Below are 24,647 nucleotides of genomic sequence, written 5' to 3'. Positions count from 1 at the left end.
ATCATATATAGATACTTATATGCTAATATTCCTGGAACAAATAGAGCTAGCTCAATGCAGACTTATATTCTTACAGACATTAAAAGGCGTGGTAGATAGAGTGTCTCAAATGATAGATAGGGATCTCTTCAGGTTCGACTGCTGACAATTTTGTATATGTTGGTATAGCTCAACATTTCAAGTATTTGGGGTATATCGTAGTCGGGCACTCGCCATTACAACTTTCTAACTCCTTGACCCCAGCCAGAGTTGGCGTTTTCTTAGTTGTTTATATTTTGAATTTTCTCGTTGGCGTTGAACTTTACTAAAATTGGATAGTTGCTTTCAAATAAAAAAAAAAAAAATTAAAATTAAAATATAATCCACAAATGGAGATCAGTGATAGTGCAGTTAAGCTATCTGTCAAAAAAAAGCTGAAAAAAACGTACATTGTGACGATATTGATGCTGTTACTCGGCCAATTTCAGGTCATTATCGTAATGGAGATGTGAGCGAGAGAACTGTTAGTCCAATCAAACTTTCCGCCGGATTCTAATTCCATGTTACGTCTCTCCCGCAGAGAGCCACTGAAAAAGTTTCTCATGAAGCATTACTATGTGAGCTTGCTGCATTTTTTTGTCAGCTTCATATCGATACAGCTGTACGTGTTCTTCTATCACATTCTGGAGCGAAAGGCGAAATGGAAGCGTTTCGTGGCCGGAATCTGGACGGTAAGCAAAAGAGTGAGAGGGGAGGTTAAAGAGATAGGAGTGTGAGTTGGAATAGAGACGTGATTAACACTTGGCTATACTAATTCTTTTCGTTCTCTCTCTCTCTCTGTCTCTCTCTCCCTCTTTTCTTTCTCCAATGCTATAGTACGAAGTAAACACCATTTCGATAATGAAGCCCGCTAAAAAAGCTCCCTATATTTGCCTCATCACATCCTGGGTGCTCACCTTCATAGTCATGGCCATCAGTGTGTTCTACGGCAATTGTGCTATCAAGCATAAACGTGGACTCTTCGTAACTACATCCGAGTATCTCTATATGTTAATACCATGCTGATATCCCCCATTTTCGCAGGTGTCACGCCACAATGTGATACGCTGGAGCGAGCGCATCTATGTGCTGACATGCTTTGGCATCATCATCTGTGCAGAAATGAAGCGCATCACTATTGAGTTTCCGGCGCTCCTTATCTATACCATCATATCAAATATTGTAAGTGCCAGATCATACTATAAGCTTTATCTTATCTAAAACTATGTTTCAAGTTGATTCAAATTTGGCTAGTGTTATTTGGTATTTTGACAATCCTTATACTGTATTCTCCTATCTCTGTTGCAGTTTGTTATTATATTTGCTGCCTCGATACGAAAGCCGAAATTTTATCAAGTTGACGAGATCGCCGATCATATACTCATTGGACAGCTGTACTATCTGAACTTCTTTGCCCTGTACATGAGCTATGTGTGGACGACGGCAGCTGGCATTGAGTTGGCCAAATTGGATCTAGAGTTCTGACTAGTTGGCAGTGTTGCCATTTCCACATTGTTGCAGCGCATGCGCCTCCAAAGGGTCTCGGCAACAGCTGTTGCACAAACACGCCCACACACACACACGTACGCACGCACGCACTAACTTTGCTTCCATTTGGTTCAGGTACGACGTTGTAAATGCAAATCGGAAACGTTTTGTTGACTGGTGCTGATTGCATTGGTTTTTCCTCCTAGAGGACGGAGGATTCATCAAAATCCTCGCAGTTCGTTTTAAATAGCTTTGTGCATCAGTTTTTCCGGTTGTTACGCATTTGCAACTCGATTGTTACAGGATTTTTTCTCGTTCTCGTCCGCGTTTCAGTGTGCTTTGGGCTCGTCCTTGTCGTAGTTTTTCGTTGCTTAAAATCGATAACAACAAAAAATGAAACATAGAAACGGTTTTCAGTGCAGCGCGCACAAATAACCAAGTAAAATATTTGTTACAAAGATTCTGTTGATTGAATATGTAAATATTATTTCACGTCAAATTGTGTACAAAATGTTCGCGCGATTCATTCAAGCAAATTTCTGTCGCACACACGAGTACAATAACAACGAAATTATATCAAATACATGCCATTTCATATAGAAGTGTAATTACAAATATATAAATATATATATAAATTTATGTGTATAAGTGTATAATAGATCTATACAGATATATATATATCCATAAATATATATAATAGCCATAGAAAAAGTGTGATTGTGTGCGTGTGATGGTGTATGTGTGTGCGTGTGTGTGTGACTATAAGTTATAAACAATTTTTTCTTTTCGTTTTGTAATACATGTGCTAAGTGCCTTAGTCTTAACTAGGCTAAACGTGTTAACAGTTAACATTCAATTTGACTGCTTTATGGATAAAGGAAAACTAATACACACACACACACATACACAGGCACACGCAAACACCTGTGCGTTGTTGTTGTTGTTACATAAATTTGTTACAATACATATGTGTGAATCGTTTTTTTTTTTACATTTAGGATTAAAGTGTATATAAATAACAATCTGTGTTAAGTGTTTTATGTTGGTTGCATTCTTTTTTTTTTTTGTAATTTTTGTTTTTTTGTTTTAGACACAGTTTTCATTGTGTTAAATTGAATTGAATTGTTGCGCTTAAGGCCAATGCGAAGAAGGCAGCAGCAATTCCTCTAACAGAAATTGCCACACAGTTGCTGTTCGTTGTCTTCGATTCCAGGTTGCTTCTGCTTGTTGGGACTCCATCTAATGGGGTGCCTCGCTTACGGATTTTGTGGCGTGATCGCTGCTGCTGCTGCTGCCGGAGGGCAAAGCGCACACTGTAAAAATTTCAGGCAAAAGAAACGGGTTGATTAGGGCATAGAACTTCCAGTTAGCCATTGAGCTGCTGCTGCTGCTGCTGCTGCTGCTACTACTGTTGTCTCCGCTTACATTCTCACACAAAGTGTATTTATATTTACAGTTACAGTTACAGTTATGCTGGGCAAAGTCCATCATAGCTCTTAAAATTAACTACACACGATCGTTTAGCAAATCTAGGCAAATAAAGAACTAATTAGCACATGGAGCGCACGCAACGAATTGTTTTACCTTTTTTGCTTAGACTAAAATTTTGTTCTACACACACACACATATATAGGGATGAGCTGTGTGTGTGTACATGTATATGTGTTTCTAAATACGTGTGGCTGATGTTGATAGCTGCGTATGTATTGGGATAAGCGCAACAAGTTGCCTTGCTGCATATTATTTTTTTGCTTTTACTTTTTCTTTTGTTTATCAATTGTAAATCGACACTGCAAGTAAATAAAAGTGGAACATTGTTGATAAGTTGGCATTCGATGGGGGTTAGTTGTGTGCCGTATAGTGCAAGCGTCGGTTAAATCGAGTGAAATTTATAAATATATAACTTCCACCATCAGCCAGACAGACAAGCGTTAAATAGAGAGGAACAGAGTTATATCTCTTGAGCACTCGGCTCACAGACAGGTGACAAATGTGTGATAAGAGCAATTCATAGCCAATTCCAGAGGTAAGTGCATAGCATTTATACTATATTATAAAATATCTATCTTTAGGGATATAGTATTATGAAGTATAGTTAAGAGTTTTGGACTGCATTTGACTTTTAGTCCTCTACTGTGATTCTGGGGCAAAGCAACTTCTTATCAAGACTGTATATATAATAAATGTACATTAGCTCGCTTGATATGATACTTCTAATCATTATATATATATGTGTTTGCATATAAACAAATTATCATATACATTTTGATATCAGAGAACTTTACTACTCTACCCATTATAAGTCTCTGTCTATATATAAATCTTTCAGGAATTATTTTAAATATATTCATTTCGATATCGAGCTCAACCTCTAACCAATTAAAGAATATCTGTCGGTTTATATACAAATTCTTCATAAGTTTCGGCATATAAAAATATATACATTATTGTCTCTAAGCGAACTCTACTTCAAGACATGTTTCCCTCTCTATATACAAATTCTTCACAAATTATTAAGCAATGTGTGGGTGATAACAGTTATGTGCTTATGTATGCATGTACACTTAATATACAACTTATCTCTAAATCTAAGTAAAATGCAGGCATAAGCTGTTGGTTAGCTTAAAGCTATTGCAAGCGTACATAAAACCTTTCCATTTAACTTAATATTAGAGTACAGATTAAATACACTTATACAGAGATATGAAGCATTATTACAAAGCCGCTCAAAGCCAATTAGTTTTTTTTTAAGCAGTAGATTATATAGCATTGTGTGCAAAGCATAAGCATGCGATTTCAGATAATTTTAGCTCGATAGGTCTTACCTATTATAATGATCAGCAAGACGACGGCAATGACGCCGAGAATGATCATCATCTTCATGTTGGCCCACCATTGTTTGCGCTTCAGTTTGCCCGCCTGCTGTTCGAACTGTGAGGCACCCTGTTCTAGCTGATCGGCTCGCTCGCCCAGCTCCGATAGCTTCTGATCACGTTCGAGCACCTTCTCGACATTGACGCGCATTATGCCCACCACTTCGTCCACTTTGGCCTGTGTCTGCTGCAGGCGTTTCTGTGCGGCATTGTTGTTGCTGTTGGCCGGGTCGTTGTAGATGTTGTAGTTGGGTGACGACGCATTCGGCGGCGGCGGAAGTATGGGAAAACTGTATAATATTATATATGTGGTGGCAGGCGGAGCAATATTGCGATTAAGTGCCACGCACGAATGCCATGCCCAGACGATTCGATTGGAATGCATTCACCATAATTGAATGCTATGACATCAGAGCTTCGAAGTCGGTTTAGAGGGTCTGGCATTTGTGCGTTGCGCCTCTCAATTTCTATTACGATTTCAATTGTCCATGCTGGGGCTCGACTAGCTCTAGATCCAGCTTTTGGACGGTTTACTTACTCATTGTTGTTGGAACCGGAAGGTGCGGGCGCCTCGTTATTCTCCATCTTTGTGCTTGCTTAAAATGTGCTTTCTGCGCTGCAAAATAACGAATAGTGAGCAAAAATTAAACAGAGCATTCTTTGTTTAAAATTGAGAGCATTGTTATCGATTGATTGACTACTATATACCCTACCTAATTGGTGAATTGCTTAATTAGCTGTAGAAACTACTACTACATTACATTCTCCCAGTCTGAGTCAGATAGAAAAAATTCAATTCATGTAAGGAAATGAGAAAGCGACACAGATTGGAATAGAGTCTATGGTGATTCAAGGTATTCCAGCTGAATACAAGCTAAATCGAATTTTTTAGAATGTAAATAGATTTATTGGAAATTTTATAAAAGAATAGATTCTCTATTGTTTGTATTTACATATGCTGAGCGACAACTGCGTTTATATTATATATAAGAATATGACGAGAGTTAGTTCCAACTAAAAGGTCTAAGAGTTCGATGCGCTTAATTAGTTATACTCTACATATATGGGCGAATATAGAGATAGCCGCTTCAGCTCGAACACATATTTAATGGTATAGGCAAGTAAATAAAATGCAAAATTAATAACCATACAACCCATTTATAAAGGGGCACAGTGTATATTAATATATTGTATAGATTGAGAATTTTTCTCGATTCTCAAGATACGAATCAATTAATTGCTGTGAGCGCAGGCATACACAATCACTTATATGCACACATACACACACTCTCATATTCATATACACGCACGCACATCAAGAGTTGCACACACTTAAAATCTGCGATTAACAAAGTTAAACACACACACATACACAAGCACCGAGTCACAATATATGTACACAAACACAAAACTACATTGACAAGTAGAAGTACATCTTATCTCTGCAATATTTTGTCCAGTACGAAATGAATCATAGAATTTCCGAACTTGGGCTAGCACAGAAATAGTGATGAGCGACAAATGCCCAAAACGCTGCTTGGTCACACTGCTGAGAACTGTTTATTGCTTACAATAAAAATTATAGTATCAAATATTGGAGTTGATGGCGCTTCAACTGTTAATTTGACTTGAATGCTTTCACTGCATTAACCATTAAGCTGACCCACTGAACCGTGACTCTTCACACTGACGCACCAAACAGTGACAGAAGTGCCAGCTCTAGGAGCACCAAAAAAAACTTGTTGCTCGTCCAATTTTTCGCAGCCGCCTGCCAACGCACAATATTTACATTGCGCTGTCGGCCTCGCCCTATTTAACCCAAGTACACTCACCTGGAATATGTTTCTGATACGTTCGTACAGCTGCTTCTGGTCCGTTTGCAAGTTTTATGTTTCTCGGATTATAATTTTCTTTTGATTTTGATTAATGAAAAATCAGTAAGGCAACTTTGTGTTTTGCTTGACAACTTTTACAGGCTGTTAATGAAAAAATGGTGCCTGTTGCTGGTTGGCGAACAGAAATGTAATCAACAGTGCGTTCGCAGCCGACGCATTTTTGAGCAGTCGTAACAGGGCTTGTAAATAGCAGCACTGTTATGAATAACAGTGCGCTGAGCGCAGACGCAATTTTGAGTAGTTTTTTGACAGTCTGGCAGCACTATCATCATTTAATTGGCGAATTATTTGAATTTTATAAATATTTCAGCAATGGTTGCCAAATATAACATGGAAAATGCATAACTCACTGGCCTCCAAGTTGCTAGTGCGACTACTGTTGCTTTTTGCGCTGGTAACTGTCATTTCGATTGTGATCCTATCAAAGTGGGGCTTCGATGAGCTGACTGCGCAGACGGACAAAGACTCGCCGCCCAATCCCAGCGAGACAAATGGTTATAGCTACGCACTGAGCTCGCGGGATGCGGAAATAGAGCGTCTCAAGCACGAGGTGCTCACGCTACGTGCTCAGCTGGTGCTGCTGCAGAGCAATCGTAGCAACAATGGATTGCCAGGCCGGTTGCCTTTGCAGGGTAGTGGTTACTTCTCCTCCTCCGTCTCCGCCTCGTCCTCTGCCAGCAACAGCAGCAGCAGCAACAATAGCAACTCGCATCTGCATCAATCAGACACCACAATCGCCTCTCTAACGCACCACTATGACTGTAGCAGCTATATACGCAAACAGGTGGGCGCCGCTGAGATATTGCACGGGCTGCCTCTCAACAATGAGTACGAGATGATTCCCTTCAATCATTTCACCTTCACGCGCGTCTATCCCATCGATCTGGGGCTGGGCAAACGTGTCGTAGAGAAGCCCATTGGGTATAGGCGTCGCGATCTCTTGGAGGCTGTCAACAAGGCACTCGAGAGCCTCAATCGCAATCACACGGCGCGTGCCAGAGCCAAAGGACTCGCAGTCAGCGAACTGGGCCGTTACACGCTGGATGACTTTGTCGAAGGCATCTACCGCACGGAGCCCACGACGGGCAGCCAGTACGAGCTGTACTTCCAGAGCGTCAAGCATCAGACAACTCTCGTGCGCAAAGCGCTCATCATGCGGCCCTTTGCTCCGCTGCAGACGGTGCAGCTGTCCGAGGTGCCCGCCAGTCCCATTATACATGTCATCGTGCCACTCGCTGGACGCCTGCGCAGCTTTCGCAGCTTTGTGCAGATGCTGAACAAACTGGCGGATCAGCGACTGCACCTCGTAGTCGTCTACTTTGGCGAGGCGGGTCTTAAGGAGGCGCAGCTTATTGCAGGCGGTGCTAAGCGCGTGCAGCTCGTGGCCTTGAACGAGACATTCAGCAGGGGTGAGCGAAAGCTGTATGGATCTCTCTTAGACAATCCACTCATTACTCTCTTTTCAGCCAAGGCCTTGAGACTGGGCGCCGAGCACATTCAGCCGCAGGCAGCAAAGGCAATGCAGCAGGATGCGCTGCTCTTCATGTGCGATGTGGACATTGTGTTTACAGCCAAATTTCTGGAACGCTGTCGCTGGAACACGGCGCCCGGCAAGAAGGTGAGCAGAAGTAGAGAATGCAGTAGAAAGAGAATTTCCCTAACTAGTTTCCACTTGAAGGTCTACTATCCCGTGGTATTTAGCCTCTACAATCCGCACGTTGTCTACACGCTGCAAGGCAAAGCGCTGCCCAGCGAGGACGAGCAGCTGGTCATCTCCAGGGATACGGGCTTCTGGCGTGACTTTGGCTACGGCATGACCTGCCAATATCGCTCGGATTTCCTACAAATTCGCGGCTTTGACGAGGAAATCGTTGGCTGGGGCGGAGAGGATGTGATGCTCTATCGCAAATACGTTCGATCGAAAATTAAGATCGTAAGGGCCACAGATCCGGGCATCTTTCATCGCTGGCACACAAAGGTGAGTCGCATGGCCTAGCCCCCTGGCCAAACCAATGCCTATTGATGTTTGTTATTTGCTCTTGCAGATCTGCACGGGTTCGCTGAGCGCGGATCAGTATCGCGCCTGCATACGTTCGCGTGCATTGAACGAGGCATCGCATGCCCAGTTGGGTTTTCTGGCCTTTCAGGACGAGATTGCCGCGGCGATGGCCCACTCGTGATATCCTTAAGGGCACTACAGGCCTCTGCTTACAATATAGTTAGCCACAAAGTGACAATAACTTGTATTTAGCCAATCGTTGAACTAGCATAATTGTTGAATCTGTTTCTTAGATGCCTAGACAATTAACTAATACTTAAACTTAACTTTACTCTGTAAACGTCTGCGTAATCGTATGACAAATTGTTCTTCCATGAAGCAAACTAGATGCAATCTTAAACAAAAACAACAACAACAACAAAACACAAACAAACGAGAAATACAAACCAAACATATTTAGCATATTGTATCATATACCTATATATATATATATATACATACATATATAAACTGCGTCTGCTCGCATTAGATAAACAAAATTAAATCGTTTAATTAAACTTGTCGCCGTTGTAAATTTTATAGATGCGCGGACTTATGCGAGTTGAGCTGAGCTGAGTGAATGCCAACGACCTCCATTTGGGGTTCAGTGCACATGCAGACGACGTAGCAGATGAAGAAGCAGAAGCAGAAGATGACGTCGCCAAACAGCCACAGGAGCAGCTGTGGGCTTTTATTTCACTCTAGCGTAAAGTTCAAATGATATTTTTACTAGACTCGTAATGCTGCTCTAGCCGAGAGCATTCCAGCTAACACAAACTCTTTGTTGAGCTTAGACATGTTGAGTCTTTTATGTGGATTATTTTTGTAGAATCTTTGCTATGCGATTCTCATAAGCTTATATAGACATATCTATCTATGATTATTTTTTGTGTAAGCTGAGGCAGTCTGAAAATGTTAGATAAATGAAGAAAATTATGAGAAATAAATATTGATTTATTTACATAAAATATATGCATAAAATATATGCATTGATTTATTTACATAAAATAAATGCATAATATTTAATATTATTACTTCGTTAATTCTTATTTTTCAGGTTTCTTTCTGTCTTTGTGCATCTCTTTGGTATTATCTTTTCTTCTCTGTTAACTTCCACTCCCTCTAATGCCAACTCGTTAAGCTCATCTCACATTCCTCTCTCAAATCTCATCCCTCTATGCAATTCTCATTACTTTACGATTATTTCTTCATTATTCATGATCATAAGAGCATGCAGCAGTGTCATCTGTAGATCTCCTACATATATTAAGTGATTCCATCCGGTGGTCTTGTTAAGCTTTGTGCTCAAACCCTTTTCATGGTCACGGTCTTGGGTTATGTAAGAGCCGAAAAATGAATTTGATTCAAGCGCAATTAGCAAATGCTAATTTCACGCCTTTAATCCAAGATTTATCCAGTCGATGTGAGTCAGAGACTTGGAAGGAATTCGCGATGCCCATTACGCAATGCACGAGAAACAGCAACGAGGTGTATTAATTAGCCGCCAAAAAATAATGACAGCTTGGTAGGTAGGTGGGTGCGCAACAAAACATCCTCCTGTCATTCTACGAATGCCAAACTGACCATGAAAACCACGAAAACTGATTCACAATACCGACTTTGTGTTGATTCCCATTCAGGCTGGCTTTTGGCCCGCACCCAAGGTGTTGTTGCAGGTGAAGTGACAAAACGGCGCCACAGCCACACTCACACACACACACACACACACACACACTCGTACAGCCACAGCCACAGCCCCAGCTCCAACGAAATGCCAACACCTCAACCACGAATACCAGAGCTTATTTAGATCTACATAGAGCATAGGCCCCGCCACCCGCCAGCTCCACATCGCGCTTCAGTGCGTCTCTCTGTGTGAGTTTTTCGAGTTCGGTTTCGGCTTTGGTTCTAGCTCCAGCGAATTTCACATAAATACCCGTGCCACAGGGCTGAGCAGCACATTCGTGTTTTCAATTCTGTTGCCAGCGACACGTTAAGCAAACACACACACACACACACAAATATAAATCAACGACAGCGCGCCAAGGATTTGGGAGCCCAGCTCTCTGAAGTTTTTAGTACAACACGTGGCTAAGTCAATAGAAAAACATTTGTGCAAGTGATAAAGTGAGCCAAAAATAAATATACAAACAAAATGCATGTGCTGCAATTGGTGAGTTATGAAATATTTGGGAAATATTCAAACTAAACTTGTGAATTAAAACAGTCTACAAATATTTACAATTTATGACTACAAAAATAAGTAAAATATTTATAAAATTTATAAATGATCCACCAAAGTTGTTAGTCCTTGAGCATCAATATTACAGCATTATAAAAAATATGTATGTATAAATATTACAAAATTAAATACAAAATAATTCAAATATGCATTTACATATTTAAAAAAAATTCTTATTGTCCGTAATAATTATTAAATATCCAAGAATTTTTATATGTATATTTTTTTTATTAATTTATTTTATTCATAATAATTGTTATTATATTTTTAAATATACAAGCAAGGCATAGACATTTACCACATATTTTTAAATAATTAAATTAGTTTACGTTTGTTGTTTTTTTTTTTCCTTTTGTCACAAGTCGATCTAAATAGTAGAAATTTTTAGATGAATTATGGACATCAGAGACAAGTTTTATATTTATTCATTTTATTTGCTTTTAGAATTTCTAACTTAGATTTATCAGAGTAGTATGCAAATTATGAATTTGAATTAATTTGTGATGTGAAAGAGATATTTTTATGGGCATGCCAAGTAGAATTTTTTATACAAGCGGCGAGTGACATGAAAATTATAAAATATAATTTATACACAGCCAGACATAGAAAGAAAACACATTTAACAGTTTTTTAATTAACGATCGAGATAAATAGTAATAGAAATTAAGAAACCAAATGAAATGGATCATTTTTATGCCTTGAACCCATTGAAAGTCACAAATCATGTAAAAATTTAAAATAAATAGCTAAAAAAAACTATACTGAACTTATTTAGCACTATAGATCGAAACAAGTAAATCAGCTCAGGTAAACCGCTAAAGATGCAACTAAGAACTTATAAGTAGTTCATATAGGTCACAGACGCCAAGTCTAAGAACTGGTCTAAGCCTCACAGAGACTATATAGAATTTAGAGCTCATCTACAGATAACTCCGAATCGTAGGTCACTCCAGTAGAATTTATATGATCATATCGCATTGTGCAATGGGTTCGTAAAGAACTCACGCATAACTGTTGCTCTATGATGTAATGTGTGTAGAAATTCCATGGATTATTATGTAAATGGCATATTAATGTTAAAGTCCCTGCCAAAAAAATGCTGCCCGTTAATAATTGGCAGAAAATTCGTATACATAATATATGTATATAATTATTCTAATAAAGAGTGCACACAAGTCACGAACTCGAGATTCAGCGATTGGCCAGTTTTGGTTTTTTTTTTTTTTTTTTTTTTTTTAAATATAAATTTTTATTTTTTATTTTTGGTTAAAGCCAACCCCGCCAAGCGGAAGTTGTTCCTGATGCTTGACTAACAAAGCGTAGCGGAGCAGCTCGCCAGCATATATTCATGATTAACTCTTGTACAGAGTGAGACAGAGGGAGATAGAGAGAGGGAGATAGATAGAGAGAGAGGGTGAAGTGGACAAGTGAACTTTATGATTCCAGCCATGAATGAAAATAAAATGATGTCAATGCTATTTTATGAATATATGAATATGAGTTTTAGGCTATGCGCTTTAATTAGTATATTTCCATCTGTTATTATTATGATTTGAACTTCTTTCTATATTAGTATGTGGGAGGTGTTGGCTGCCATTTGAGCCCTAATCTATGCTCCATTATTGCATAATCGAAGCTAGCTGGCCAGAGATACAGACAGCCAAAGTCGCTCGCTCGTTCGCTAGCTCGCTCGCACCGTCCATTGATCATATTTCACGCTCACTGCCGACGAGTGTCCATATTTTTAATGATGATAATGACGCTGCTGATGATTTCTACACATATGGCTTTGTATTTCGAGCAGCAGCACTTTGGCAGTACTTTCGTCAATTATGATTGGAGGCTGAGGGCTTTGGCCCAGTTGGCCGCTGGACTGTGAAATCTATCCATAAACAATCAGCTAATGATCACGCAACTCCAAACTCTCAACTGTGAACTCTTTCGACTCTTTCGACTCTTTCGCAGCTGCTCTGCCTGGCCGTTGTCTGTGTCCAGGCATCGTCGCGTGGGCCAGAGGCGCGCAGTGCCACGCCCACTGGCAGTGACAGACGGGTGACAGCGGGCTCTGCTGGCGTTCTGGACTCTGTGCTACGCGGCAATGGCAAGAGTCGCCAATCACGCTGCGTGCGCTGCTACGAGGATCGCTATTACAGCACCGATCGCTATGGCAGCAGCGATCGCTATGGCGGCGGGGATCGCTATGGCGGCGGGGATCGGTATGGCAGCAGCGATCGCTATGGCGGTGGCTACTCGAGTCGCAGTGGCGACGATCCGCGCAGCTCCTGGTACTACTATGATCGTTACGAGGATCGTGGCAGAGATCGCGACTCGGACAGATATTATGGGCGCGATGATCGCTATTCGCCACGCACCTACGATCGCTACGAGGGCAGAGGATACGACGATTACTACAGGCGCGGCTCTTCGGGCTATGATCGCGGCTACGGCTACGACAGCCGGGATCGTTACTATGGCGACCGAGACAGTTCGCGCGGTGCGTAGCGTTGCAATTGCTCAATTCAATTTTAATTTCAATCAAATTCCCTTTGCAGATCGGTATTATGATCGCTCACGTACCAGCTATGACAGATACGATCCCTACGATCGCTACTATTCAAGGTATGATTTTCGCAACTATCGTCCATGGGATGAGACCTACAGGTATCGCTATCCTGCTCTACTACTCTTCACGTTTTGATTTCATTTTGTTTTTTTTCTATTGTGTTGTCAAATCTAACGCTCTTGCTCTCTTGCTTACATACAACAACAACACCACAACAACAACAACAACTACAACAACAACTACTACAACAACACGCTCAACAACAACGTTAACCAAACACACAAAACACCACAACAACATGAACTCTGGATACTCAACGCCAAATACGATTATGTGGATTTAATTGCACTTGAACCTCACCCACTCTCCTGTTCTGTACCACTTGTAATCTGCACCCACGCACCCAGAGGCCAGTCGGGCTTCGATAATTCTGGCCGTGGCTATTATTTCGCTAGGGATGACGACGATCGTCGCTCCGGCGCTCTGCCTGTCTACGATCGCGAGCGCGGCCAATCGTCCGGCTCTGTCCCGCCCTGCGGCCACCTGATCAGCAACTGCCCGTACGGTGATCGCGGCGGCACCAAGGTCTCCTCTTCGGCCATCGACAGCGACGGCTATCGCGGCGGCCACACCACAGTCATGGGCAAGCCCAGTGGCCAGGGCGGCTGGACATATCTGGGCGATCAGGACAAGCCGAGCCCCATGGGCGGCAGCCATAGCGGTGGTGGTGGTGGTGGTGGTGGTAAAGGCGGTGCTGGTGCTGGCAGCGGCAGCTCGGCGGGCAGTGCGAGCAGCAGCAGCTCAGGCGGCGGCGCTGGTCGTGATAGAGAGCGCGATCCACAGAGGTAAGTTGCAGTGGGTGCAGAGTGGCCACAACTCAACAATAACTCTTCGTACCTCACCCACTCTCCTCGATCGTTTACGTTGAACTGAGTAGAAGATTAGTAGCATGCGATGCTGTGCGGAACTGTAAAAATCATTAAGATAGGCTTGCTCTCTTGTCGCCCCTTGTAGCTCTTCCTATGGTGGCCGACCACGCCCTCTAGGCGGCAGTTATCTGTTCGACCGGGACAGCAATGCAGTCCCCGAGAGCCCGACCGATCCAGCCGGCTCAAATGGTGATGGTGGTGGTAATGGTAGCGCCCAAATGCCAGCAGCTGCGGCCCAAACGGCGGCCAAGCCCAGCGAGTCCCAGGCCGATCCCGGCCAGGAGACGCAGACGAAGGCAGCGCAGCAGTGACCGCAACCGCAGCCGCAGCAGCCGCCTTGTAGGCGTGGCTTAACATAATCTCTATCTATTTATGTGTCTAATTCCTAAGCTACAATTATAAAGTATTTATGCCCACGACTTTGCGATTTGCTCAATAAACAATTCAAAAGATTCTCAAAACTGTATGATAATAAAACACAAGATATATATGTATGTATGTAAATTGTAAGTACAGTTTATTCATAAAATAGTAAAGACTGGCGTTGAGCGCACAGGACTTATGAATTACAGTAAAGAGAAGCCCAATTTGAAGCGATTGGCTATTTAATTAGAGCTAAGTGTTAAAGTGAATATTTTGGGCCGGAATCAAAATGAAAAACTAAAAGAATTTAAAAATACTTAAGAAAGTAAATAAAATAAATAAAAGCAAATAAAAGAATGAAATTATAAGCAACAAATATGAACTAATTAAAATCAAAATGTAACAAACAAAATTATGAATACAACATATAATAATTTTGTAAATTAAAAATGTAGAAAATAAGAGCACAGAAAAAAATAATAAAAACCAAACAGACATCAAAATAAAAATAATATGAAATAAATATATAAGTGAAATTAATTAAAGTCCAAATAAACAAACATAAGAAAAACGGTTAATATAAATAAACAAATTATGAACAATAAATAATAATGGTAAATGAGAAGGAATAAATAAATATAAAAATAATACATAAAAAAATAATAAAGATAAATGAACAGAAAAAATACAAAAATTGAAAAATATAATAATATATGTAAATTAAAGTTAATTCATATTAGAAAACTATAGAAAATTAATAGTTAAATGAAACAAAAATATGTGTAAACGACACATAAAAAAGAAAACATAAAAAAATAAATAAACTTATCCGTTTTTATTTTGTAAATTAAAAAAAAAAATTAAGAAATATATATATTTAAAACTAAAAATAAATAATATATAATAAAAAAAAAAGATATTAAATACAACTCAATTAAGTAAAATGCAAAGCATTGGGAATATAAGGAAAAAGAAAATTTAAATATAGAATTTAAAAAGTAAAAAAAAAAATATTTCTTTTTGAACATTTAAAATTAAAAAAAAAAAAACATAAATTGAAAAAATATTAAATATTTCAAAGTTATAAAAGCAAAACAAATAAATTTTTGGTATTGACATAAATAATAAACTAATGAACAGAAAATATTTAAAAAAAAAATTAAACTTTTTCAAAAATAATAGCACAAAATAAATTATTAATAAACTTAAATAAAAAATGTTTAAAGTATATAAAAGAATAATAAGATTAAAAACAAAATATAAAATAAAAGAAATAAATAAATACTTAAAACCGAAAATAAAGACATATACAAATAAACCAAAAATGTAAAAAATGTCATAAAAAATTTATGAAAAACAAACATTTGAACTTACCAAATTAAAAGTTTAAGTAACTGAATTCAAACAATTTTTTCATAGACAAAATAATTTGTTGAAATAAAAAACTTACCAATTGAAAATATTGAAGTAACCAAAAGCGAAGGGAAATAAATAAAATTAATAATTAAATAAATTATATGAAAAACTTACCAAATCAAAATTGTAAAAAAATGAAAAATTTAAGGAAAACCTAAAATTTAAAAAATAAAACGTAACCCTTTTTTGAACGAACTTAAATCAATAACAAATTCATTTTTATAACAAAAACACGCCTGATATTGGCAATATAGATCGTTAAAAATTTCACGATTTTACATTGTTTTTTTTTTTTTTTTTTTAATTTTTTTTTTTTTAATTTTTGTAGGATTAATAGTTATATATATATATTTTTTTTTTGTTTGGAAATTTTTAACGAGCATATTGTTAGACCAACAAATTTATAGCTTTCATAACGAAAAAACAGCAACAAAACTGAAGAGGAAAATGAAACTAAAAAGGCACAAAATAATTGAAGTGCGAGTGGAAGATATTGTCGTAATGCCTCTCTCTGATTAAAATTTATATATAAGATATAGGGTTGCTTAAAAGTGAACAATGGTTGTTATGCTTGATGTAAGCAACACGTAAATGATCCGAACTTCATTGCCAGCAATTCTCCAGATGCGATGTTTAATCTTTAAAAATGATTTTTCTGTTTAGAGCTTGAGCTCCGTAAGTATATTAAATTCCATTTATATTTGCGTGATCCATTTGTGAAATGAATTTGTAGTTTGTCGAATTTTCAGTAAGCTGTGTAGATTTTAGTGGATTTTTTGTTGTTGTCTCCTTCTATTTGCAGCACTTTCCTGAAGATTCCTGAAGACTTTTAATTGTGGTTGTATATATATATTTTTTTTATTTTTTAAAATTCAGACATGCTGTAGAATATTCCGGAAATTTCTGATGAAAATCGGCTTTTATATATTTTCATTATTATTTTAGATTTGTTGAATGTTTGTATTATGTATAAATATATGCAAGTATATACTATTTATTATTTGCATTGTCTTTGCAGCTTTAGTTTGGTGAAAAATTTTATTGCTCCCGTTGAAGAAATTCTTTTAAATGGCTCAGACATTTCTTTGTTATCTTTTGATCAGCAATTTGTTTGAGTTTGTAATATTTTTTTTTGTATATCTTGCTGAAGACTTTTGTTTTGTTTTATGGTGTTTCTTGATGATTAGTTTAAATCTTCTTGCATTTTCTTTGAAGCAATCTTTTTGTATAAATACTACAAATTCGTATAGTCAATATTGTTGCTCTTCTTCAATCGCCTTCAATTTCGTGCAGCTATAGTTAGATATGCTTCATTAATACAAGGCCCAACTCACAGCCATTAATTAAATGTACTTACAGTATTTGCGATCACATGCAACTAGTGTTTAACTGTACTTGGAAGGGCCTCTCAAACTGGTTTAGTTTTGAACTGTACTTTAGAGACACTCAACTTGGGTTAGCCGCCACCAGCAGATGGTGGCGGCCCAGCTTTAATTCACTGTACAGAAAGAACTTTTAAAACTTTTGTTCTTCACTTGGTAAAACTCCAGAGGGAACTGTGCCGCCGCATGGATCTGTGCGAGTATTTATAGCTGAGCCGAAGTAAACAACCACCACGAAATGCAATAAAGGTTCCGCTCAACAATTGAAAATACTTTCGCACGCAGGCGTGCCCCGTTTCGCCGGTGGCCTGCGTGCCGTTAGGTCATAACAACGGAGGAGGGTTCAAGCAGTACAAATGTGTGTATGCTATATATAGGGGAATGCATTGAAATGGTAATGCTGTTTATGCTGGTATTCGAGATCCCTCGAGTCGTTAAGTGGTTGTGCTGGTGGTGGGTAAATGCCACCACCACCACAAGACATACGCACGCACAAGATCTATGAGAAGTTGGGGTGCCTGAGAACTAGGAACTGGGAGCTGGGAACTCGAGCAACCAGTTGATATCGCTACCCAGTGCCTATAAATCAGTCAAGATTTACACGAATTAGTTATCCTCGGAGCAAACTTCGAGAACTCCTTAACTTTCTCACGCTTGACTATGCGAGCTAGAAACTGTGAAGGGCCGAGCTCGTTTTTTGGCAAGTTTTTAGGGTGCAGGAGCTAGTAGGGTTGACATTTGGCTGCCGGTGGGCAAGCGGCTGACTTTTATGCTGGTCGCCTATGGCGAGTAGCTACTGTAGCATGCGGGTCAAACAGTGGGCTCCGCGGTGCAGCCGAGCAGCTGCCTAACTGCCTGAAGGCAATCGATACTAAGGTACGACATTATTAAATGTATTCGAAGCAAATGCTACTTTAACGATAAGCAAACTCTTATCAGTATACGAACGCGATAACACGCCCAATTTCATATTTAACCCAACCTGTTAACCAGTTCCCAATTGCCCGTCCACCGGTTGTGATCGCCAAGTGACTTTCGGATAATGCTGCGTCTATCGTATCGACCGAGAGTACAACATGTTTTATGCTTTGTGATATTTATTTACATATATTTTCTCTTGGATCACTTTATACTTCAAGTGAGTGCTTCAATTGACATATTTTTGATACAGAGAAAATATTATCGACCATCTCTCTCTCGCTGTCTATCTCGCTGCATGACAACGAATATTTAAAAATAATTTGTTGTTTAATGAAATGAAAAATGAATTGAAATGAATCGAGGCAAAATGCTTTTCTTATGGAATTAAAAGAAAATGTAAAAAGGCAAATAAACTGTATAGCAGAGACAGCTCCATAAGCAAAAGCAAAAGGAAAGAACGTGGAAAACGTTCAACTGCGGTCACTGCACAGTGGGCAAAGTGTTTGTAAAACGTGTGAGCTTATGGAAATAGAATAAAATAAAGTATTTAACTATGACAGTTAACAAATAATATTTATAATTATTATTATTTATAAATATTATTAAAAAAGAAATTAAATATTTAAATCAAAATACTGAAAAAAATAATAAAAGATATTGCCAACTATAACACAAAATTATTTATATCAAAATACTGAAATAAATAATAAAAAATAATATAATTTTATATATTTTGGCATGTCTAAACTAAATTAAATCAATGTAAACCCACTGTGCCACTTGGCATTGATAAACAACCGTATTAAATTTGTTCAAAATTCAGTTATATATGTAAGTATATATATATGCATACATATCAAAAATATATACAGATATATATGTATATAATTTAATAATTATTTTCTTTTGGACAGCGAGACAAATGAAATATTTTGGATTGTATATTTGAGATGTTTGTTAAAAATAGTTTTAATTCATACACATGTACATACATGTACATATGTGTGTTTATGTGTATATGTATGTATATATTTTTGCAGTCAGTGGGACACTCAACTGGAGAAAAAAGACATAGAACTTATAAAGTCGACTCATGTTAAAGTGAAGTGCGTTTACAAGCCAGCTCACACATACACACACACACTGACACATAGAAACACCCACTCACTCACACACTCACACACCCGAAGCTACACACAGTAATAGGAAAAGCTATGTCGACGCTGACGCCGACTGCTCTGTCGCTGTTTGCCGCCTGCTGATGACGCGGCGACAGCATTGCGAACGGCGCCAGTTTCATGCGAAACGTACGTTGATTAACTTGTTGCATACGCGTCGCCCGAGTCCTGCTCCAGACACTTGTTGTAGTGTCGTTGGCTGTGTGTGTGTGTGTGTGTGCGTGGGTGCCATAATCATTTGCGCATTGCGGGCGCCACTAAATGTCCCTCCTGCTGCTGTTGCTGCTGCTCCTGCTTCTGCTGCTCTAGTCTCGATTCCTGCGGCGTGGCGCAACCACAAACAAAGCACTCGCAAAAATAACTCACTTAATTGAAATACGCGTTCTGATTCAATAAATACTAATTGCCATGCGACTAATGACACGAGCCGAAAGTGCGTGCAGAAATTGTGAATTGGGCGAGGAAATTAAAAAATTCAATATGAAAAAGAAAATCGTTTGAAAAAATCATAGCAAAAACAAATTTAAAGCTAAAATAAAAACAAATAAACATTTCCTATTTGTGATTAATTTTAAATAATTTGATGTATCATTCGAAAGAAAGAGAACTGGAAGCCTTAGCTGCCTTTAATATGCGGAGCCTTTAGGAATTTCTAGAATATCCTCGCACTCAAAGAAAATATTTATCAGTTCATGAATTAAAAATAATTAATTTAAATTCTAAAATTTTCCCATATATTTTATAACTCATTTTTAAATGAATATATTTTGTTTGTTTATTTATTTAATTGTGTTTTTAATTATGGACAACAATTTTAAATATAAAAAGTCTCCTTTCTTTTGTCTACTTTCCAATGTTTTCTTTCATATTATATTTATATTTAAATTTTTCTATAATTTTACATACATGTCTAAGTTACCTTTAATCTATGAACTTCATTATCCAACACTGCTTCAAGCTCCTGCCCCGCAGTCGAACAAATGTTGCCCTGAATTGCTTTATTTTTAATGAGTTTTTTTCGTTCGATTTTCCTAATTCTATTTCTTTGAGTGTTTTCGCTCAATTATTTTTATGAGTGTACCAGACTAGCTAGAAAGGGTCAAGGAGGTGGGGCGGGCGGGGCAGCCATCGATGATGACACTGAAAGACGCGCTGCTTTTGCTTTGAGCTAGCCCTAGCCCCGTCCCTGCCCCCGAGTCTCCTCACCCACACCCACCCGTCCCACCGCATGTTATCGTTAATCGATGGTCGCCCATCAACAAAACTGAAAGCAAACAAGCAACAGGAGACGCTTTTGGGGTTGGCTGCGCTGTCCGCTGTCGCCGTCGCGGTCGACGTCGACTTTGAACAAATATATAAATATATATATTAACAGCAGCGGCAGCAGCAGCAGCAGCAGCAGCAACAGCGCAGCAGAGGCGAGCGTGCTGTGGCGACTCCTAAACAGCATGACACTTGTAGTCACGAGTAGGCAGCTTGGCGCACCAGTCGCATAACTGTAATTCACACCTGGACACTGGCCGCACGTATCCTGTGCTCAGTAGAAAGCAGCCCGCTCTCCAGCCGCTGCTGCTACGGCTGCGTGCGTCGCGTCGTTCTCAAGGTCGCGCGGTCTTATAAAATAATTCAATTAAAAATAATCAAAATACGTCGCAGCCAAAAACGTCTAGCTATATCGGATATACATATATACAATATATATACAATTTGTTTAAAATGCTGGCGGCCCAAGAGAATCGTTTTCAATATGTTTACTTTACGCTCTCCGGTTTGGTTGCCTGCATCATGCTCATTCTCTTCTATATCTCGATGCGCACAACCATTGTGAGTGTGTGTGTGTGCGTGTGTGCATGTGTGTGTGTGTTAAGTGTACTTCATCCGTGCTCACTTGCCATTGCAGAACGAACGCCTGCGCGATGATCTCAAGCAGATGCAGCGCCAATTGCTCTACCCCAAGCCGAATCCGCACTGGAACTACAACAACAGCTGGCGACGCATTGGCAACGCCTCGCTGCGGCATGAAATATACTCGGCATATTTCGATGCACGAACGGATATAGTGGGTGAGTCGAAACTTTGAGAGTGAGGCAGATAAAGTAATATAGCAAAAGTGAAAGAGTTACCATAGATAACTATCATAATGTTGGAAAGGAATAAAGTCATTATTGGAAAGTGAATCAGCATTATTGTTGTCCTTATTATGGTCTAATCATCCGCTTCTCAGATTATACAGAAATAAATATAGAAGCCACTTACTCCAGGGTTGCTCTCATATCTATTTGAGCAACTTCTGAAATTCCTATAAAATTAACAAACTTAATTTAATGTTTCCAGAACATTAAAGTAAACATAAATAAACTAAATATAGTCTCAGCAGCGCACTCCGACTATATTTAATCGCTGCTGCTGAATTTAAACTTGATTTGAAAGCAACATTGGCTGACTCACAGCAAGCCAAAAACGAGAATAAATCTGCCAAAATGTTAGCCAAAAATGAATGAGAAGAGGAAGCAGTAGAAAACTTTCTAACTTTTATAGAAATGCAAAAGGTCGTCAACATTAATTGGAGTATTATTCTTCACTCGGTTCAGTTTTTGTTTTCCTTCTTCTGCCAGAGAAGAGCACTGGAGAGTGTGTAAATATGTTAATTTGAGTTTATAAATAGTCGAGAAACAAAACCCCCATTTATCATCATAATAAAATCAAATTATTATGTTGAGTGCGAAACTGGGATAATTTTATTGTGTGAATTGGTTAAAGTGAAGATAGAAGAAGAAGTGGAGCTGGGGCTGGGGAGAAGATTTAAGCTGAGCGAAAAAAGTTAGCTCTAATAAAAAGAAATATATATGAGAATATATGTACATATATGAATGTATATATCTGAGGGGAGCCATAGTTGGATATACATATATGCATATATAGAAATAAATATTTATGATGTCCAGCGTATTATTTGCCTAGATTTCCAGCTGTTCCAGCTAATGCTCTTTCCTCTCACTCTCAAAAGTCTTCTTCTTCTTGTTAAACGATCTCTTTGCTGTTTAGTCTTAGGCTGTGAGCTCAGCTCTTTCTAGATCTATTTCTTCTCTCTCAATATTCACTCACTGCAAATATGTATTCAAATGGCATCACTGTAGAATTTTCTCTGTTGCACAAGTCTTGCTTATGTTCGTCCCTCTCTCTCTCTCTCACACTCTGTTAAGAGTCTACCCTCTTTATTCTCATTCCCTCTATATAGATTCACTAAGCCTTTCCCTCTCTCTACTCTACTCTCGATGCTGTTTAGTCTAGATTAATCAGCTTCAATATGTTTCTCACTTTCACTATCTCTAATCTCTCTTGTCCTGAAACTCATCTTGCTGCCCTCGCATTCGTTTCACAGGCCGCGTTCGCCTGGACGAGGAGATCACAATTGGTTCGCTGCGAGTTTTCGCCATTCTGCCGGAGCGACTGCGCGACTCGCAGATCAGCTGCATCGTGCGCTTCGCGGACTTCAGCAGCTACGAGATTGTGGCCGAGGAGGCGGGCGCCATGCACGACGTGCACAACAACAGCTTCGCCGCCTGGAGCATCATGTGTCCGCTGCACGTGGCCAAGAGCTCGCCCGTGCAGCTGCCGCAGGCCGTGGCACTTAGCTACGGCTCCAATCGGCTGAGTCAGCTCAGTCCCAGCTACGTGCAGATCAGGTGAGTCGGCTCGATCCCTACTTCCCTACATATTGGCATCTGCTGCTGCTAACTGAGTCATTCTTGCCAGCTATCCGCGGAACATGTCCGAGCTGTTTGCCAAGTCGCGCGCCACGATTTCCGTGTGCGTCGGCCCCATCCAGGAGAACTACTCGAATGTGCTGCGCCTGGTCGAGTTCGTGGAGATGTATCGGCTGCAGGGCGCGACGCACTTCTACTTCTACTACGTGGAGGCCAGCGAGGAGGTGCGCCGCGTGCTGGAGCACTATCGGCTGCAGGGCCTGGCCGATGTGTTCGAGTGGAACGTGCAGTCGCATCTGCAGGATCTGCACTATGCCGGGATTGTGGCGCAGTTCAACGACTGCGTCTATCGCGCCAATGTCGTGGACAACTATCGCTATGCGGCGGTCGTCGACCTGGACGAGGTGCTGATGCCGCTCAAGCACAACTCCCTGGCGGACTACCTGCGCCAGTGCGACGAGGGCCGCACCTCGGGCTTCGTCTTTCGCAACGTGTTCTTCTACCGCAAGGACAGCAACGACACCTTCAATGCGCCCGCCCACGTCATGAACCGGGTGCTCTACACCCAGTCGAAGGTGCGCCGCACCCTGGAGGTGCTGCCCGCCTACATCAGGAGCAAGGTCGTCGTCAACACGCGCGGCATTGTCGAGATGGGCAACCATCAGGTGTACCGCTCCGCGCCGGGCTACGTCGATCACATCGTGCACCAGACGGTCGGGCTGCTCTTCCACTATCGCGACAAGTGCATCAATTGCAAAATGGTTCTCATTGTGGACTACACGGCGCGGCGCTTCGGCTCGCTGCTGTTCGATCGCGTCGATGCCACATGCCTCGAGGTCTTCATGGAGCGACATGGCATCTGCCAGCTGGCGTAGCCCCGACTGTGCCTTATCACCAATTGCCGTTAACGCCCCCAACGGATGAGCGCCGAGCGTTGAGTGCTGCGCATCAGCCGAGAGCCGCTGATGTCCAGTCTGGTGTCAACTCTTGCAGTCGCAACATGCTTAAGTTCTGTTCGCTGCGTCGCGGGCAATCGAAGCCGAAGTCGACGTCGGCAGCGGCGCCGCCTCTGCCCGCCAAACGTGTGTCCAAAAGTGTATGGGAAAATTTGTGCTTAAGCTAGTCTAAAACAAACAAATCAAATGTGCTTTAAGTTATTTAAAATATGAATATATCGAAATATATGCCTATATATTTATAATACATAATTGTATAAAAAAAATTGAATTTATTTCCGCTTTGGCCTTTGCAGTCGTCGCTGCGCCTGCAGGATGTCGCCTTGAGCGATGCGCAGCTGTTAAGTGTGCTCAAAGCGCAGCGTGCGCGAGGCCCTTTAATATTGGCGCTCAGCAGGTGAGCAACAGCTAACAACCAACAACAACGGCTGCAACAGCCAGCAGCTACAACGAATCGAAATCGCATTTGCTTAATTTAATGAGCTTTCAGTGCACAAACAACAGCAACAAAAATTGTGGAAGAGGAAACGGAAGTGGCGTCTTGCCAGCATTGTGGCACGCCATATTCCACTCGCAAAACTCAAGCAGAGCAAAATGGCAGCACAACAACAACAACAACAACAACAGCAACAGCAACAGTGGCTGCAGCAGGTAAGCCATCGTAGGCTTAACAGCACA

At 40.2% G+C, this 24,647-nt stretch overlaps 6 protein-coding genes across 21 annotated transcripts in view; 4 read left to right on the top strand and 2 right to left on the bottom strand.

The window, feature by feature from the left end:
- The window catches only part of RNaseZ (ribonuclease Z), a 93,973-nt gene that overhangs the window by 9,947 nt on the left and 59,379 nt on the right, over positions 1-24,647 (bottom strand). The window lies entirely within an intron of this gene.
- LOC108653736 (uncharacterized) lies at positions 271-2,145 on the top strand. The gene is made up of 5 exons (XM_018104476.3): positions 271-487; positions 560-710; positions 856-1,002; positions 1,063-1,200; positions 1,327-2,145. The coding sequence occupies exons 1-5, from the start codon at positions 369-371 to the stop codon at positions 1,501-1,503; spliced, it is 732 nt and encodes a 243-aa protein (XP_017959965.1). The 5' UTR covers positions 271-368; the 3' UTR covers positions 1,504-2,145.
- Csgalnact (Chondroitin sulfate N-acetylgalactosaminyltransferase) lies at positions 1,607-8,830 on the top strand. Of its 2 annotated transcripts, none has more exons than XM_089260870.1 (6): positions 1,607-1,670; positions 3,427-3,532; positions 6,585-7,683; positions 7,741-7,892; positions 7,953-8,252; positions 8,320-8,830. In XM_089260870.1, the coding sequence occupies exons 3-6, from the start codon at positions 6,612-6,614 to the stop codon at positions 8,452-8,454; spliced, it is 1,659 nt and encodes a 552-aa protein (XP_089116996.1). In that variant the 5' UTR covers positions 1,607-1,670; positions 3,427-3,532; positions 6,585-6,611; the 3' UTR covers positions 8,455-8,830. The 2 variants fall into 2 exon arrangements, with proteins under 2 accessions (XP_089116996.1, XP_017959954.1); XM_018104465.3 differs by having other exon boundaries at positions 1,614-1,683.
- On the bottom strand, positions 2,558-6,416 carry Syb (Vesicle-associated membrane protein synaptobrevin). Of its 8 annotated transcripts, XR_016196915.1 has the most exons (6): positions 6,212-6,416; positions 4,918-4,995; positions 4,332-4,669; positions 3,091-3,296; positions 2,932-3,035; positions 2,558-2,819 (listed from the first exon to the last, which is right to left on the bottom strand). XR_016196915.1 is itself a non-coding variant. In XM_018104484.3 (4 exons), the coding sequence occupies exons 2-4, from the start codon at positions 4,962-4,964 to the stop codon at positions 2,746-2,748; spliced, it is 459 nt and encodes a 152-aa protein (XP_017959973.1). In that variant the 5' UTR covers positions 4,965-4,995; positions 6,212-6,413; the 3' UTR covers positions 2,558-2,745. The 8 variants fall into 8 exon arrangements, 6 of the variants coding, with proteins under 6 accessions (XP_017959973.1, XP_030238339.1, XP_030238342.1 ...); XR_016196914.1 differs by lacking the exon at positions 2,932-3,035; XM_018104484.3 differs by lacking the exons at positions 2,932-3,035; positions 3,091-3,296 and having other exon boundaries at positions 6,212-6,413.
- Positions 9,538-14,540, top strand: LOC108652718 (uncharacterized). Of its 4 annotated transcripts, none has more exons than XM_030382471.2 (5): positions 9,538-10,485; positions 12,520-13,048; positions 13,107-13,215; positions 13,525-13,962; positions 14,106-14,540. In XM_030382471.2, exons 1-5 carry the CDS (start codon positions 10,468-10,470, stop codon positions 14,161-14,163), a joined length of 1,152 nt encoding a protein of 383 aa, XP_030238331.1. In that variant the 5' UTR covers positions 9,538-10,467; the 3' UTR covers positions 14,164-14,540. The 4 variants fall into 4 exon arrangements, with proteins under 4 accessions (XP_030238331.1, XP_030238332.1, XP_017958402.1 ...); XM_030382472.2 differs by having other exon boundaries at positions 9,539-10,485; positions 13,107-13,173; XM_018102913.3 differs by having other exon boundaries at positions 9,541-10,485; positions 14,132-14,540.
- LOC108654040 (beta-1,4-galactosyltransferase galt-1) lies at positions 18,117-24,626 on the top strand. Of its 5 annotated transcripts, XR_003980018.2 has the most exons (6): positions 20,298-21,130; positions 21,207-21,369; positions 22,689-22,992; positions 23,063-24,109; positions 24,266-24,366; positions 24,460-24,626. XR_003980018.2 is itself a non-coding variant. In XM_089260949.1 (5 exons), the coding sequence occupies exons 2-5, from the start codon at positions 21,023-21,025 to the stop codon at positions 23,886-23,888; spliced, it is 1,401 nt and encodes a 466-aa protein (XP_089117075.1). In that variant the 5' UTR covers positions 19,344-19,517; positions 20,682-21,022; the 3' UTR covers positions 23,889-24,198. The 5 variants fall into 5 exon arrangements, 4 of the variants coding, with proteins under 4 accessions (XP_017960551.1, XP_089117075.1, XP_017960550.1 ...); XM_089260949.1 differs by lacking the exons at positions 24,266-24,366; positions 24,460-24,626 and adding an exon at positions 19,344-19,517 and having other exon boundaries at positions 20,682-21,130; positions 23,063-24,198; XM_018105061.3 differs by lacking the exons at positions 24,266-24,366; positions 24,460-24,626 and adding an exon at positions 19,344-19,523 and having other exon boundaries at positions 20,685-21,130; positions 23,063-24,198.

This window comes from Drosophila navojoa, chromosome 5, assembly GCF_054131105.1.
Source record: "Drosophila navojoa isolate 15081-1374.11 chromosome 5, UAZ_NAV_1.0, whole genome shotgun sequence".
Taxonomy (NCBI): domain Eukaryota; kingdom Metazoa; phylum Arthropoda; class Insecta; order Diptera; family Drosophilidae; genus Drosophila; species Drosophila navojoa.
The sequence above is the reverse complement of the archived record's forward strand: the minus strand, read 5'-3'. Positions and strand labels throughout refer to the sequence as shown.